At 38.8% G+C, this 16,141-nt stretch overlaps 1 protein-coding gene across 1 annotated transcript; it reads left to right on the forward strand.

Annotated features, from left to right (window-relative positions):
• The first annotated feature begins 657 nt into the window (after positions 1–657).
• btbd3b (BTB domain containing 3b) lies at positions 658–9,907 on the forward strand. The gene is made up of 4 exons (XM_087802703.1): positions 658–1,465; positions 2,421–2,511; positions 6,230–6,348; positions 7,968–9,907. Exons 1-4 carry the CDS (start codon positions 1,152–1,154, stop codon positions 8,998–9,000), a joined length of 1,557 nt encoding a protein of 518 aa, XP_087658829.1. The 5' UTR covers positions 658–1,151; the 3' UTR covers positions 9,001–9,907.
• The last annotated feature ends 6,234 nt before the right edge of the window (positions 9,908–16,141 follow it).

Genomic DNA, 16,141 nt, shown 5'->3' on the forward strand with positions numbered 1-16,141 from the left:
ATTTATAGAGCCCTTTATCAGACGAGGGTCACAAAGCACTGAAATAATCAAAACAATACTCGATAAAATATATACTTAAAAGGTCAAGATGTATATATGGGATATGTAGCATGTTCACACCATCCCCAAGAACCTTTACAGGGAAAATAAAAATCACATAAAACACCTCAAGTCACAGTATGAGTCATCCAACTAGTTTTATGTTCATCACAACTTTAATACAAATATTTTAGTACAAACATATTAAGGTACCCAAACTACCCAGAGCTGCTTTAATACGAAACATTCATTGAAACTGCTGCACAGAGTGAGAACAAAATGCGCTCATTAAGCTAATCCTACCCTTAATTTGACTTTAAGATTCGCTCTGACCTTTTTTTTTTTTATAAACATAATTTATGCTTGTATTTGTTTAGAAAGTCCTTCTATTTTTCTCTCCAGCTCTGGCGCTTTAATTGAGATGCTGCCTATTTGCATATTCAAGTACGAGCTGCTCTGGGTACCACGAGCCAATCCTGGATGCTGAGCGACGCCATTGGCCGAGCCTCGAAGAAGGGGTCTGTGTGTTATGTGCAGGAGGTGGAGGGGGGGGGGGGGGGGGCGGTTGGTGGTTGAGCTGTATCTCCGCTCTCTCCCATTCAACCTCTGTAGTCAGCAGAACGAGCGGCTGAGAGGATCAGCGGGCGCAGCATCCTCGCCGACAGCAGCATCCCTGCAGACGAAGCAGCTCCGCGGACGGAACGACCAAAGTGATGGAGAGGAGAAGATAGACGGTCCGGGGCGGAGAGAGGAAGAGGAGCGCAGAGAAGAGGAGGATGTAAAGAGGATTTTGAGAGTGAGCAACGCTGTCAAGACCGAGGAACACTGCAGCTGCACTAAATCACAACAGCCGGGGTTGAGGGAGAACCAGGGAGGGAGGATGAGATCTCCCCTCTTCGGGTGAGCGGGCATGGACCCCCGGAAAAGTTAACTTCACAGAGAAAAAAAAAAGAAAAAGTGTGGATGAGCGGCGTGTCTCTTCAGAAGGAAATGAGTTTTCCGAAGGGGATGATCTCTTGACAGCTGACTCCGGCGCTCCGACCTCCATCACCTGGAATCTCTTTTCTCTCCCCTGCATGTCCTTCCACTGCTCGGGCAGCTGAACCACACTCATGGTCGATGCCAAGGGACGGAACATGAAATGTCTGACTTTCTTCTTAATGCTCCCCGAGTCGGTGAAAGGCAAGTCTAGCAAGAGCTCCAAGAAAGGGAATGCCAGCGCCAGCGGCTCCAAGCTGCCCCCGGTCTGCTACGAGATTATCACCCTGAGGAGCAAGAAGAAGAAGAAGATGGCAGCGGATATTTTCCCCACCAAAAAGCCGGCGTCCGGCACCACCGTGCAGCAGTACCAGCAGCAGAACCTGAACAACAACAACACCATACACAACTGCAACTGGCAGGGGCTCTACTCCACCATCAGAGAACGGTACGTCTATTTAAAGTTTGAACGAAAAAAATATACTTTTTTCAAAGTAAAGCTCTGACCCGAACGCTCCGGACGAGCCGCGGGGGTGTGATAGGAACAAGAGACTGAGGTGACTCTGAACTAGAAGCATAATATTTACTTTGGCTTATCAGCAAAAGACCCAGCTGTTTCGGCGTGCTCCCTCCACCCTCGCTCTCTTTTCGGCTTTGTTGTCTCTCCAGGACATCATGATGCTGTTTGCCCACCCCTGTGACATGTCCCACTGCTCAATTATAAATGAAGACCTCTTATTGTTGGCAGTGGGGTTTTTCCATCAGCTTTATGCTCTCGTTTTGTTGTAATTAACTGACTCATATTTACATTGAGGGCAAGAAAATATCCAAAATAACTTTGTGTAGATTTATACTATGTAAGTTCTTGTTATATTACATCGAAAATAGTATGATAACAGACACTTGGAATTATTAGAAATTGAATTGGTGTAAAGTCAGAACAATTTTACCTGCAAGGAGAGTTTAATACAGAACATTCTTATCGTATGTCCCATTTTCACTCTGAAGTGAGAGCTGTTTCGGTCGCAGCTTTATGCCGCCTGCGTATGTTGTTTATTATCCAAAGGAAAGCAAAGTTAAAACACAGGGAAAACAGAACAGAAGGTGTTAAATAAAGCAAATGAAAATAAGCATTTCTTTCCATATCCTAATCTGATTGAACCGGTGTCTCTTTTGCGACTTTCTTAGACATTCTTAAGATGGATAAAAACTAAGCAGTGCTTTAAAACCCGAGCAACGATTGACACGTGGTTCCGCAAATTTGACTCAACTCAGTATTTACCGAAACTGCTGCCGAAAGTCGTATAAATCCAAAGAGCTCACTTTTAAAGTTTCGATCAAAGCTTGAAGAAATTGCATGTCGTCCTAATGTTTTGGATTTTTTTTTTTTTATCCACCATCAGGAACTCTGTGATGTTCAACAATGAGCTGATGGCCGATGTCCACTTCGTGGTGGGTCAGCCAGGACGGACCCAGAAACTGCCCGGACACAGAGTAAGAATCTAAGATACAACTATTTTTTTTAAGAAGAAAAAAAACAACAAGAAAAAAAACAACAAGCCTGATAGGCAGCAGTGACGGAAAAACAAACTCCTTTGTGCTTCACTTCCGCACCATGTGTCTTTCCCGAGACAGTCCTCAATTATTGATGTAAATGAGGCTGACGGATAGCGCGAGGGATGTGCCACTCGTCTGATTCGGAATTGTGACAAAGTGTCTCTTGTTTCGGCTTATCTCCACACACACGACTCCGCAAGTTTTTAATTAAACAAGCCGGACAATAAACTTCTGCTCCTTCTTTTCTTGGCAGCAAAACTCTCCCTTATTCTGCTTGATTAGCTTTTTGTTGAAAAACAAAACAATGAAAATACGAAAAATCAATGATGGGTTCTTACAATCAGACGTGCATTCAAGCGCCGCTGAAAGCCAGAGGTCGATATCTGACTTCTTTGTTTAATCCACTCTGACCCAGTTGTTTTCCAAGATGTGCACATGAATAATCAATGAGGGGTTTAGGTCTTTGACGAAAGCACGTGGCGTGAAAAAACTTTACCGCGAATGCTTCATTTTGAGATAGTGTTTGATATTTTGACAGGTGGTGTCGGTTTGGTGATTTTCAACTGGTAGGTTTAGTCACTAATGTGCGTCGTAAAACAGTTCTTTGTTAGTCTTGTGGATTTTTTGAGGGGCAAAAATGAATCTGCATTAGTCTTTCAGGAAACAGTTTGTGGGGTAAATTTTACTTTAATCAATTAATTATCCATATTTAGCAAAAGGTTTTCTACTAATCTCTTGATTAAAATGTTATGTTTGATATTAAACTTTGCATTAAAATGATCTGTCATGAAATTATGACTATGTGCTATAAATTATGTGGGGATTAATCTGTGCATTTTCTTTGTTAATATATATAACAATGACTCATTTATAACCACATTTAGATGTAAAAAAAAACAACCAATAGTATTGCCCAAGATTTATATTTCTAAATAAATAAATAGACATTGAAATATTATTTAATTGGATTTTGATGTCATGTTAAACTGAATTTCCTCTATATTAGGATACATTTGCAAAAAGAAAAATCAGTAGGCGATGAAGAGTTGCTAATGTTTAGGACAAAGAAAAGAAATTAGATTGTTGATAATACAAAGATAATAACCAAAACAGAACAAAAACATGTTTAAAAATCTGTTTATTTTCCTATTATCAAAATTTCCAAAAAGGTTCGACAGAAATATCACATGGTAAAAGTAAAACATGGAGTTTCATTTTCCTTCTATGCTCGAGTCATCATTCAGAAGTAATGTTGGGTCACAAACAATTGAGAACCAGTGCTATATAAATAAATATTACTTACTTACTTACTTACATAAGAAAAGTATACAAAAGAAAAAACATGACTAACACTTCAAGTGAGCCTGAAGCTCATGAAGGGAAAATAAAGTAGATGGACTTGCTTTCACTTAGCTACATTAGGCCAGGAAGTGCTTGGAAAGTACACAAGGTCTTTTTAACAAATGCGTTGCAGCGGGAGCCATTAAGTCATGACAAAGCAGCTGACAAAACCTCTCCAAAAGTGGAAATGTTACTCAGAATTTTGGATTTGTTTCAAAATGAAAACGGTTGATGTGAGTCAAAGAAGTCTCAGAGGAGAAGTCCATTTATGAAACACAAAAGAAGATGACATTATAGACTCTTCTTTACTATCTTTATTATCTCTTGTTTCTAGCAAAGGTAAATCTTTATCGCTGTGAATTGGCAAGAATCTGGCAATACATTACATATCACATTTCAAGGGCAGCAATATATTGCAATGCTTTAGAAACAACAACATATTTTTAGTATTGTACTGTAGAACTTTTCTCTGTTTTTTTCAGAATTTACAGACAGCATGACTCTTAACTGCTCTTATTTTTTTGTAACCAAAACATGTCCAAACATCAGCTGCTGGAGTCGACTGTATCCTCTCGTCTTCAGTCATAGCCCGGATATCGCAGGATTTCAATGTACATTTTTTTCCGTAATGACTGCTGCCATCTAGCAGTCAAAAGTTGAATTGCAACAGACAAATTAACAAACGGCGTGAATATTTGCAAGTTAATTGTGTCAAATAGAATTATTTGATTTGTACAATCATTATTGACTATTAACTACAAACCGTAAAAAGATATGGTAACATTAATAAGAAATACAAATAATATGCTCCAAAAAGAAGTGTTTTTTTTAAATAATCCATACAGTACTGTCGAATATTGATAGAGTATAATGGAAAAGGATAGCACGATATATCGCCACATGGATTTTTTCTGACATCGCTACTTTATTGTCATTAACTGTTTTACTTCCAAGCTCTTCCTAGGCCGACGGAAATGACCTAAATCGCCCAATTTGTTCCCCCTGGCCCTAAGTTTGACTAGATTTATAACCTTTACATCTGATTATTGACAATAGATAAATAGTTATGTTTAGGCCTACTAATGAATCATTTATCGATTCCAGCAAAACTATTTACTGGTCTAGCTGGACGAAGAAACCATAAAACTACTTGTGTGTGGACAAAATTGAAAGTGATGGGTTAAACTTCAACAAAAAATAATCTTTAAGTTAAGTAGCAAATCTGGAGTCATTGATGGACAGAAAAGACCCTATTTTTTATGTTAAAACTGAGTGTACCTTAATGTCCAACTAATACAAACAACAGCACACTTGTAAACAACATAATTTAGTAATTGTTTTATTTGTGGTAGACAGGGGACGGCAAATATGTTTTAAAAACCCACATTTTAAAAATTGTGCGTCTCATTAAGCTGAGAAATGGCTTCAGAATTTGTGGCTCCATTAAAAGGGATGCATTAACAGAAGGACGGCGGGAATGACTCGGCCGCGCTTTCAGTCTGACACCCCGCCAGTTGGACGAAAAACCACACGGTGCTTCAATATTTGCAGTGTCCGCTTGGCAAAGTAATGTCTTTTCAGTGAACATCTGTTCAACACAGCGGGCCAAGAGGTGACACTTACCGTAATCTTAGATATTGCTTTCCCGATTTCGCTTATTAAGAACAAATGCATCTCCACTGAAAAGTATTTGGAAGATTCACACCCTCCATTATGATATCCAGGACACGTTTCTAATGTCAAATCATTGATATTGACACAAGATGAAGGCAGAAATCTAAATATTCAATCAGTCAACTAACTAGGAGTCACTTGTCTTTTCTCACCATCCATGCTTATCTGTAACCAAACAACAACAATGTTTACGATAGAACATCATCACGATTGATTTTCCATGAGGTTCATTCCGGAGTAGGACTGCTATTTTTCCAGAAAATGTATGCCACCCACTTTTTGACCTAGATACACTTCTGCCGCACTCACTCGTATTTATAACAGCACGCATATCAAGATTTCAAGATGAAGGAACCTAAGTCATATTGGGGAAATTATGATGATATATGCAGGGTTATACAATTAGCAGCACCGACTCTCCAGTTTCATCAAGGTCACACTTCTGCCTAATTGCATTTCCTCTGAAGTTTTTTTTTTTTTTTTAATCATTTCCTCTCTTTGCACGCCACGTCTTCCCTCTTCTCCCGACTGTAATGGAGCCTATTTTTATGCAAAAGGAAAATGAATCCGAAACAGTTTTCGGGATAACGCTGATCATGCCGAAGCGTGTCATCTCTAACTGTTTCTCTTCCGTCGACAGTACGTGCTGGCGGTGGGCAGCTCGGTTTTCCACGCCATGTTTTACGGGGAACTTGCCGAAAACAACGATGCAATCCATATTCCGGATGTGGAACCGGCGGCTTTTTTGGCAATGTTGAAGTAAGTAATGTGCTTTATTACGGACATGATGGAGTCAACGCGGGATATAGTTGGTTTTTATAAAATATTTTGTTTCAACATATAACAAGAGCTTGGACAACATGATTTTGGAACACCTCCCTATTTTGGAGTGGCATGTCGCTCTTTAAAAAGACCTTTATGTTAATTAAATTCCTAATTAAACTCCAAAATGTCTAGTTTACCCAAATGACATCAAATTGATTTAGCCAAGTTAGTATAACCACTGCATGTTCAATTCAAACTAGGAACATTTGACAAAAAAATAATTTTCTATTCACCATAATGTCAATTTAGGGTTGGGATTATTTTAGTAATCTGTTACTTTTTAGAGTTATCGGTTAAAAGTCCATTTTAATGTAGCGACTGGAGCTCAGTTGTCTTTGTCTTCATCCAAAATGACGCACTTAAAAACCACCAAATACCTCTATACTGCTCATTTGTAATCTTAAATATCGCAAGGGCTCCGCCCACTGTTTACACAGGAAGCTCTCGTGATATTTACCTCGATTGTTTCCTGTCTGTGTAGCATGTTAGCCTTTGAGCTACCGCTACAAACAAGCTTAAAACATAGACTTGATGACATTTTTCCTGAACAATTCCTCTTGTCGAGGCTTCATTACAAGATGGACATTACAGACGAGCAGATTGGCGGTATTTAGATGTTTTTAAATTACTTTTTTAGACGAAGATGAACATGAATAGATTCCCATTACAATAGACTTACATTTTTGCCATATAACTCTAAGAAGAATTATACCTTTAATTCCATTTCCTTGCCTGATGTAAGTGGAGGTTCAAAACCAAATAAAAAATCAATGATTATTGGTTAAGATGATGATCAAGAACACAATCCTTTTAGCTTCTATGATTCTATTTTTTCCAGATATTTATAACTACCTTTAATGCATCACATCCATCTTGGTAATATAATCTTCCACTTTATTTAGACTTTGGTCATGAGGCGGAGTTCGGGCTGTCTAAAGTATAACTAGGGGAAGAAACCAAGGACATTGAATTTAGCCTACAGTGGCTAATGCGTGGTACTTCTCAGTCAAGTCAACCACTCCTTCCTGTTTCCTGTTTGTGGGGTCTTGTCATTTTGGGCCACAAGCAACACCTTATATTGTAGATGGTTCCTTTACTCATAGGGTCAAATCATGTTTAATGTGTCCTTAGTTATGTTAAAAAGTAAACGTGTTATTAAAGAGTTTGGGGGGAAGTTTTACTAGTAAACTAAAAGTGGGATCCTATATAATGGGAAGAACATGTGCCTCCTAAATACTGCAGGATAAAGTTTTGGACAGGTTTATTATATTTCATTTGTTGAAAAGGTTGCTTGAGATCATATTAGATTTTAGGCTTCTCTTTGGAAAAGAATTACACTTGTTACCCGAGATACCCCTGTATCAGCCCCATGATCAAAACTTATAATAGAAAACCTTTTAAAGTATGTTTCAATTGTCTAGAAAGTCTCTTGCCAGTTTCTTATTTAAACGCAATGAAGAAAGCTCCACATAAAGAAAGAACCTTTTAGCTCATTAATCTTTTGTGGCCGTAGCGCCGGCGAACATTAACATCTTCAAAATGTGCTTCCATAGGTACATCTACTGCGACGAGATCGACCTGAGTGCGGACACGGTGTTAGCCACTCTGTATGCTGCCAAGAAGTACATTGTGCCTCACCTGGCACGTGCCTGTGTTAACTTTCTGGAGACAAGCTTGAGCGCCAAGAACGCATGTGTGTTACTCTCCCAGAGCTGCCTGTTTGAGGAACCAGAGCTGACACAGCGCTGCTGGGAGGTGATTGATGCCCAGGCTGAGCTGGCGCTACGCTCCGAGGGCTTCTGCGACATCGACGCCCAGACTCTTGAGAGCATTCTGCAGCGCGAGACACTCAACGCTAAAGAGATAGTCGTGTTCGAGGCGGCACTCAGCTGGGCTGAGGCTGAATGCCAAAGACAGGAGATCACCTCTTCAACTGACAATAAGCGGAAAGTTTTGGGAAAAGCTATGTTCCTGATTCGTATCCCTACCATGGCGCTGGATGATTTCGCCAATGGAGCGGCGCAGTCGGGCGTGCTGTCGCTCAACGAGACCAATGACATATTTCTATGGTATACAGCTGCCAAGAAACCCGAACTGCAGTTTGCCAGCCAGCAGAGGAAAGGCTTGGCGCCGCAGCGCTGCCACAGGTTCCAGTCTTGTGCCTACAGAAGCAACCAGTGGCGTTACCGAGGGCGCTGCGACAGCATTCAGTTCGCCGTGGATAAAAGAGTTTTCATCGCCGGGTTTGGACTGTACGGCTCGAGCTGTGGATCGGCGGAGTACAGCGCCAAGATTGAGCTCAAGCGTCAAGGAGTACTTCTGGGCCAGAACCTCAGTAAATATTTCTCTGACGGTTCCAGCAACACTTTCCCGGTGTGGTTCGAGTACCCAGTTCAGATCGAGCCCGACACCTTTTACACTGCGAGCGTGGTGCTCGACGGGAATGAGCTGAGCTACTTCGGACAAGAGGGTATGACCGAGGTCCAGTGCGGGAAGGCCACGTTTCAATTCCAGTGCTCCTCGGACAGCACAAACGGCACCGGCGTGCAGGGGGGTCAGATTCCTGAGCTCATCTTCTACGCTTAAAAGGACAGTTATCATTCAGTGCTGCACTTTCTGTGTTTTATTTTTTGCCACCATTATTTAAAATCGACCTCCAAGACGGTATTGTGTGTGTTTTTTTTTTCGTCCACTTAACTAGGACAGGTTATGTAAATAGACAAACATCTTTATGTGATTAGAAAACATACTGCACTTGATGTATATATGAATATATGTATATTTTAAAATGTATATGAGGACACACATGTGGCCGACGCTGGCTACAAATATATATATATATATATACATATATAAATATATATTATATGACAAATATGTTTCAGTTTATTATGTCTATGCTTGCATAGAGCGCACATGTATCAGCGATTCATTGCGAGATGTTGTTTCTCAGTCCGGATTATCAGGCGAAGAAGACACTGTTTGTCCAACTGTAGTGTAAATCCCATCAAGCGTTAATATTCAAGTGGTTGCAATTGTACTTGCAGCTTTGTAGAGCTTCGTGAGGAGGCTGGAGGGGTCTTAGAGTAGGTCGCACTAGATTTAATGAGATTCACAACGGCTCTCACTGCACCTCTGTATCTCAGCGCTCATGCAGTTTGAATCGAGTTGTTTTTACACTTTATTCTTCTCGTTCGTATGTATCACGTATGCATACTTTTCTTGCGTAGTTGACATATGAAGTCAGGAAATCATCGAGGTATCAACGGACACTCTGTGATCTAAGGGGGAAAATGTTTGTCTGCTGACTTGCACTGATTTGTAATGTTCATTTTAAACAAGGTTTTACCTGCTGTGCTACTAAAACCACTGGCTGGTCTCCTGAGAGCTACGACAGAAAAACTGCTGTGTGTGTGTGAGTGCGCGGGGGAGGGAGACCACAGAATGTGTATCATTGTCGATGAAGCAAATAAAAGAAAACAAGAGGCACGTATTGGTTTGTTGGCTCCGTCTGTGGAACAGCAAGTGAGTTTTCCTTCAAACTCGGGGATTACGAGAAGAGGACAGATGATGCCCTTCAAGGCTGCCAGGATGGATAACGCAACAAAGCGCTGTGAGATGATGGATGATGCTTCGCGTCAGGCCACTTCCACGGCCCCGTTTGTCAAACCGTTTTCCCACAGAATATTCAGCGACAAAACCTTATTTCTGTTTTTGTAGATTTATTTGACTATTAACACTCAAAAGGGTCCATCAAAGAAGCATTACCCTGAAATAAAACCTGATTCATACTTGAGACCCAGAGGAAGCCTTCATGAGAAAATGTTTTCTAGCCCAGGGAAACGTTTCTCACATTCTGAGGAAGCTTTTTTTCTCTACAGAATATACAGTAGAAATACCTTACCTTACAATGAAAAGGTTAAATAAGATTATTAAAGATTATTTTTTTAACTTTTAAAAATAAATGCCATCTTCTTCATGCCCATATTGCAATTTTTTGTACTTTTTAGTACACATGCATTGTACATTAATCCATTTAAATATAATCATATATATGTTTATATTCATTATTTATAAACTATCATAGATTAAATGCGTGCATGGTTAAAAAATTTAAACTCCAGAAATAAAGTATCCAGGTTCATCACAATAGTTGCCTGATGCTGGATTTGAACCTTCAACCCTATTGTTGTGAGGCTTCAGCACCAAACAAATTAAAGAAATAAAAATAATAACTACAAAAGTATTTGTCAATGACTTATGTAAAGTTGTATAAGCAAGCGAAAACAACACAAGTGATAGTAAAGTAAACGCAAATAAAACCATTTTAATACTCTTCTTTCAATACTGGGAGATCTTGCGATATTAACCTGATATTTAGTGTTTCCTGTCTTTTTAGAATGTTAGCCTTTAAACTTCTGCTACAAACATGAGTAAAATATGGACTTCTTTGAATTTTTTTCAGAACAATTCCTCTTGTCAAGAGGAACAATACAGATGAGGTATTTGGATGTACTTAAGTCACTGAGCAACGTAAAAATGGACTCACGTAACCTTTAGTCGACATGAGGGTGAGTAGAAAATTTGTGAATTTAGAACTTTTTTGGAACTATCACTTTAATATAGGCTGTATAAGCACTAGTTTATTTGCAGGGAAAATCAAGCAGTCAGTTCATATTCAACATTAAGATAAGGGAACTAAGATCACGGATAAAAATACAAAAATACAAGCAGATTTTAAGTATTTTGAGTGGTTGACTGTGGTATTTATACTTTAAATGCAGTGTATCAGAATTTATTTTTTAATTTGTAGCACTTGTCATTTCATTTTGTTACCACCTATTGATAACTAACAAGATGAAATGACAAAAAACATGTGAGAATGAATAAAAATAACAAATCTCCTCCATGTAAAGTGCATACTTGAGAACAAAATCCATCTTTATCCATTTATTTTCTCACTCTCATTGTCTCTCAGTTGATCTGTGTTTTGTTTATATACGTAAGTAACATGGTTCATTATTTTCTGCAGCTAACAAAAAGTGCTTATCCAATCACAGGACATGTACATGTCAGTTTACGTATAGGAGTCAGCTAGCTAGCCTACTGATTACTGAGCTGAGAGCTGAAAGCATCTGTCTCCATTCACTTAAAGTGAATTAAGTAAGTAAGTAATTTATATTTATAGAGCGCTTTTCCAGACCAGGGTCACAAAGTGCTTAAACAATCAAAACAATACTCAATAAAATATATACTTAAAAGGTCAAGATAACACAGAGAACAACACAGGAGTTCCAGAAAATCAAGGAAAAAGCCTGAACAAATAAAAATGTCTTAAGATGTTTCTTGAAGGAGTCAGTAGATCATCAAACACAGAGGGAGAGGAAGATCGTTCCAAACTTCCAGCCTGGAAGGATTTCTCTCCTCTGGTCCTGAACCGTGTGCGTGGAACCATCAGTAGATTCTGACCCACAGACCTCAGAGCCCGAGCTGGGGTGTAAGGCTGGATCAGATCACTGATGTAAGGAGGAGCCTGACCATGAATAGATCTGAAAGTAAGAACCAGAATTTTAAAGTTGATCCTGAAACAAACTGGAAGCCAGTGAAAAGTTTTGAGGATCGGGGAAATGTGAGTTCTTCTACTAGAGCGGGTCAGAATTCTCGCTGCAGACTTTTGTATTAACTGAAGGCGAGACAGCTCCTCCTTGTTAAGACATGAAAACTGTTGCAATAGTCCAGATGAAACAAGTTTGGGTAAAAATAATCTACCATCATATTAGTGACTGGAAACAGTGTAGCAAAGTGGATATGATACGACATAAGGTGAGAAGGTACAAAGGTATGCCAGTGAAAAAGTAATCCGGAAAAATGTTGAAAACTCAAACTTAAGTTAAGTGCTAATGTAAAAGCTCAACACTAGCAAAAACATTTTCCATCGTGGGGACCTTCAGTTCATCCGGTCTTCCGTATCAAGGTAATGCACTTGGGAGTTATAATTTTATATTCCTGCTCAAAACTGATGAGTCATTCATAAAAAACCTTATGAAACATCCCATCTCTTTGTCAGCAGATGTCTCACAAAGACTGTGACTCCGGGGAGATTGTCGACGATTCCCAATAGCTGAGGTACTTTATTACACTGAGGCTGAATCCAACATCTTGAATAGGAGCGAAACCTCCCATAAATTGAACTCAATACTTTCAGGGACTTGGATTACATTTTTTTTTGTAATCACATTTGCTCGCTGAAGCGGTAAAGAAAAAAAAAAAAGAAAAAAAAGCCGAGCCATAGATGAGGGATTTTCACCAGGTTTGATCCAAGAAAATGTCAACACGGTTTAATACAGTCTTTAAAAGGAAACTAATGAGTCGATTTAATTGTTTAATTGTATGCGTCCCTTTTCATTTAAATATTTACATGCATAAGCCCCGCCCACTGAAAATGCATAATTTATCTTGGGATAATCTTGTTTACCAGAACCACACCCACTCTGCTGTGATTGGTCTAACTTCAAAGTTTGTCACTGCTCATCATTAATACTGGAACTCTCAGGGACTTGTTGTATAAACAAAGCGGGCGTGATTACAGCTGGCTGGACGAGAAGCCTTTATTACGTCATAATGGACTCCGCTCTCGTAACCTCTCGTTCGCCAACAATTATAAAGTAATAACTTGAAAACATGGTCATGATGAGGGACTTACTGCATCAGGAGAGAAAGACTTCAACATTTGAAACATGTGAGTGAGTCAGGGGAGATACATTTTCACGTTAAATGCCATTTAAATTTGAAAGAAAAAAGATTGTCACATCGCCAGTGCTTGAGCCTCACTTTTATTTCAACAAGGTTATGCTTACATCCCACACTTCGATTAAACACAACAATATTTGAAAGGTCGATTCATAAGAAGCGATGAAAACAAGACCGAACGACATCTAATCCCCATTTATTCAAGACTTCAATGAGCGTTTATGTTCGCATCTCTAATGAGTCACAATAGCAGAGAAGGTGTTTACACCCCCTGGAGGATATACATCTGCCGCCGCGTGAGCGAGCTATTCTGGGAGGAAATCAGTATTTTTATTTAATGAGAGGTGACAAGTATCGTGGAAAAAAGCATTTAAATAATGGAATGCAATTAAATCACGAGGGGCTATGAATATAATGCATGGTTAAGCATCTAATTATAATGACATCGTCGGTATAGAAGGAAAACGTGAAATACTGGATTATGTGCTTAAAAATGATGGGAGATTTACTGTCATTCATTTTTAATTGACTTGACAATTATCCAAAACCGAACACTGTCCATCACGGGAAACAAACGATCAGACGTGGTCAAGACACGACTCGGTATCTGGAGGTCGCGACTCCAAAAACGAAAGCAGTGATAAGTCCTATAGAGGGTTTAATTACAGTTCAATACAAATTAAGCAAGGGAGGATTCGGGGCGACTTCAGGGTGGACAGTGGATTACAACTCATCAACATTCTCTATTGCTTCCCAAAGATTGATTGCTCGGAGAGCAAGATCCGCCCGTGGTGGAGATTCTAAAGCGAGCACATTAGTATTTGAGAAACACAGAGCTGGCCCTTAAGGTTAACAATACAAAGCCAACCGATGCAAACCTATGAGCGAGCGCTACCATGAAGAAAAAGAAAGTAAAATCTGCGTAATACCAAACCATTTTTCTGTCCTATGATCATTTCCCAAAATCCTAGAAGCCATTTCCCTCTTTAAAAAAAACTACACTCTGCTCAAGAAACAAGCGTCACCACCAGTGTCTGATGGAATATTTCCCTGCCTCTTTAAATCCCCGCATCTGCCCTCTAATCACATTTCCTCAACATCCTCATAATCTCCACGCCAGCAAAATGTCTATGAATTAATAATAGCCGGAGAAAAAGACCACGCTGTGCGTTTGAGAATTAATCAAAGGAAATTATTTAAAAAACATGTTTTATGAATTCGTCAAATCACACAGGAAGTGGAAAAACGGGGGACTCGACTTATGCTGTTGAAACAACGTTTTGCACAAACGTGTGCTTCTCTTTGTGAACAAATACAACAAATGTATTTTTAAAAGGCATGTGAAGTGAGTGAATTTTTCTTAACCTAATCCCTATTTTAGAATGAATACATGCGTGAACGTGTCCTTATTAAAGGAAGCTTCTTTTAATTCTGATGAAACAATGGCTGCCTATGGTGAAGGAATATAGATTTTTTAAGTACCTCTTTCATCATATACGGTAAAAACATGCTTAATCTTTTACCCCCTGGAAAGTTATATACATTTTTGAAAGCATTGCCTCACCTAAATCAGTCTTTCTCTGAACATAATTCTTTTGAGATTAACTTTTGTGACTCCGCCTCCTCCATCACACTAATGACTAATAGCTCTCCTCAGGGCTGGGTGCTGAGCCCCCTCCTGTTCACCCTGCTGATGTATGACCGCTTTCCTCGTAAAACCAAAGCATTCGTATCGTGAAGTTTGAAACAGCAGCGGTGGGAGGCATCGATCAAATGAAGAGTCTTCCTACAGACAGGACACCTGGAGCGACAACAACCTCTGCATCAACGAAAACAAAGGAGATGATTATGGACGGCAGGGGGTAAATTAATATTGTTACTTAATTGCTATACTGGTAATGGTAATTACTATATTTTTTATTATGCTTTAGGTGAGCACTGTCTGGTATTATATTAATTGGCATATTTTCTGTGTTTCAAAAAAAGATTTGCTCTATTAGTACTAAATAAAATGACAATAAAAATATTGTAATCCTTGAAGGTGATGTAGTATTTAGAAGTAATGTAAACATAATTTAATATTATACATATTTAAGAATATGATTTTTGGAACAGAAATGTTTTGCACTACATCCAATACATCCTTGAAACTATATGTTTTTATTGCGCATGAAAACAAGTTTGGATTTATTCTGTGTTGACGTTTCTCCTGCATCTCGGGGTCATTTTAGACTTCAAATAAATAAACGTAACCTTATTAGTTTCCTAAATAGTAATATTGGTTTAGGTTAGGTTAGGTAGAACTTTATTGATCCCTCAGGAGGTCTCCTTCGGGAAATTGTTTTTTTTACAATTAGACACAGCAATACAGCAATTATTAATAAAAAATAAAAATAAAAATAAAAATAAAAATAAAAATAAAAATAAAAATAAAAATAAAAATAAAAATAAAAATAAAAATAAAAATAAAAATAAAAATAAAAATTAGAACAAGAATAAAGAGAAATAAAAGACAGAAGACAAAGAATACAAAGACTAACATAGAATAGAACATCATGATACTTTCGCTCTACTCCTGCCCCACATGATGATGATGTTTACAAATTGTGGTAAACAAATGTTTACCAAATTTTGAAAGAGTGTTAGGGAACTCAGGATTTTTTTTACAAATATGTTGTAAACAAACAAATATCATATTGAAATAGCATCATTGGTAAATGTGTTGATTAACAAACATTGATTAGGTACATGTATGTCCTGAGAGAAAATGCAGAGTAATATTAAGGTGACGTTTTTAGCCAGGAAAGTGTCATGTCCTGGAGAGGAGGGTTCTGGCCAAACTATCGGCCATTATGAACAACACCTCACACCCTCTTCACAAGACTGTTAGGGCATTAAAAAGCTCCTTCAGTCAGAGACTCATGCACTCTAAGTGCAGGACTGAGCGACTCCTTAGGTCCTTCGTCCCATCTGCTGT

The sequence above is a fragment of the Callionymus lyra genome, chromosome 11, assembly GCF_982586985.1.
Source record: "Callionymus lyra chromosome 11, fCalLyr1.hap1.1, whole genome shotgun sequence".
NCBI lineage: Eukaryota > Metazoa > Chordata > Actinopteri > Syngnathiformes > Callionymidae > Callionymus > Callionymus lyra.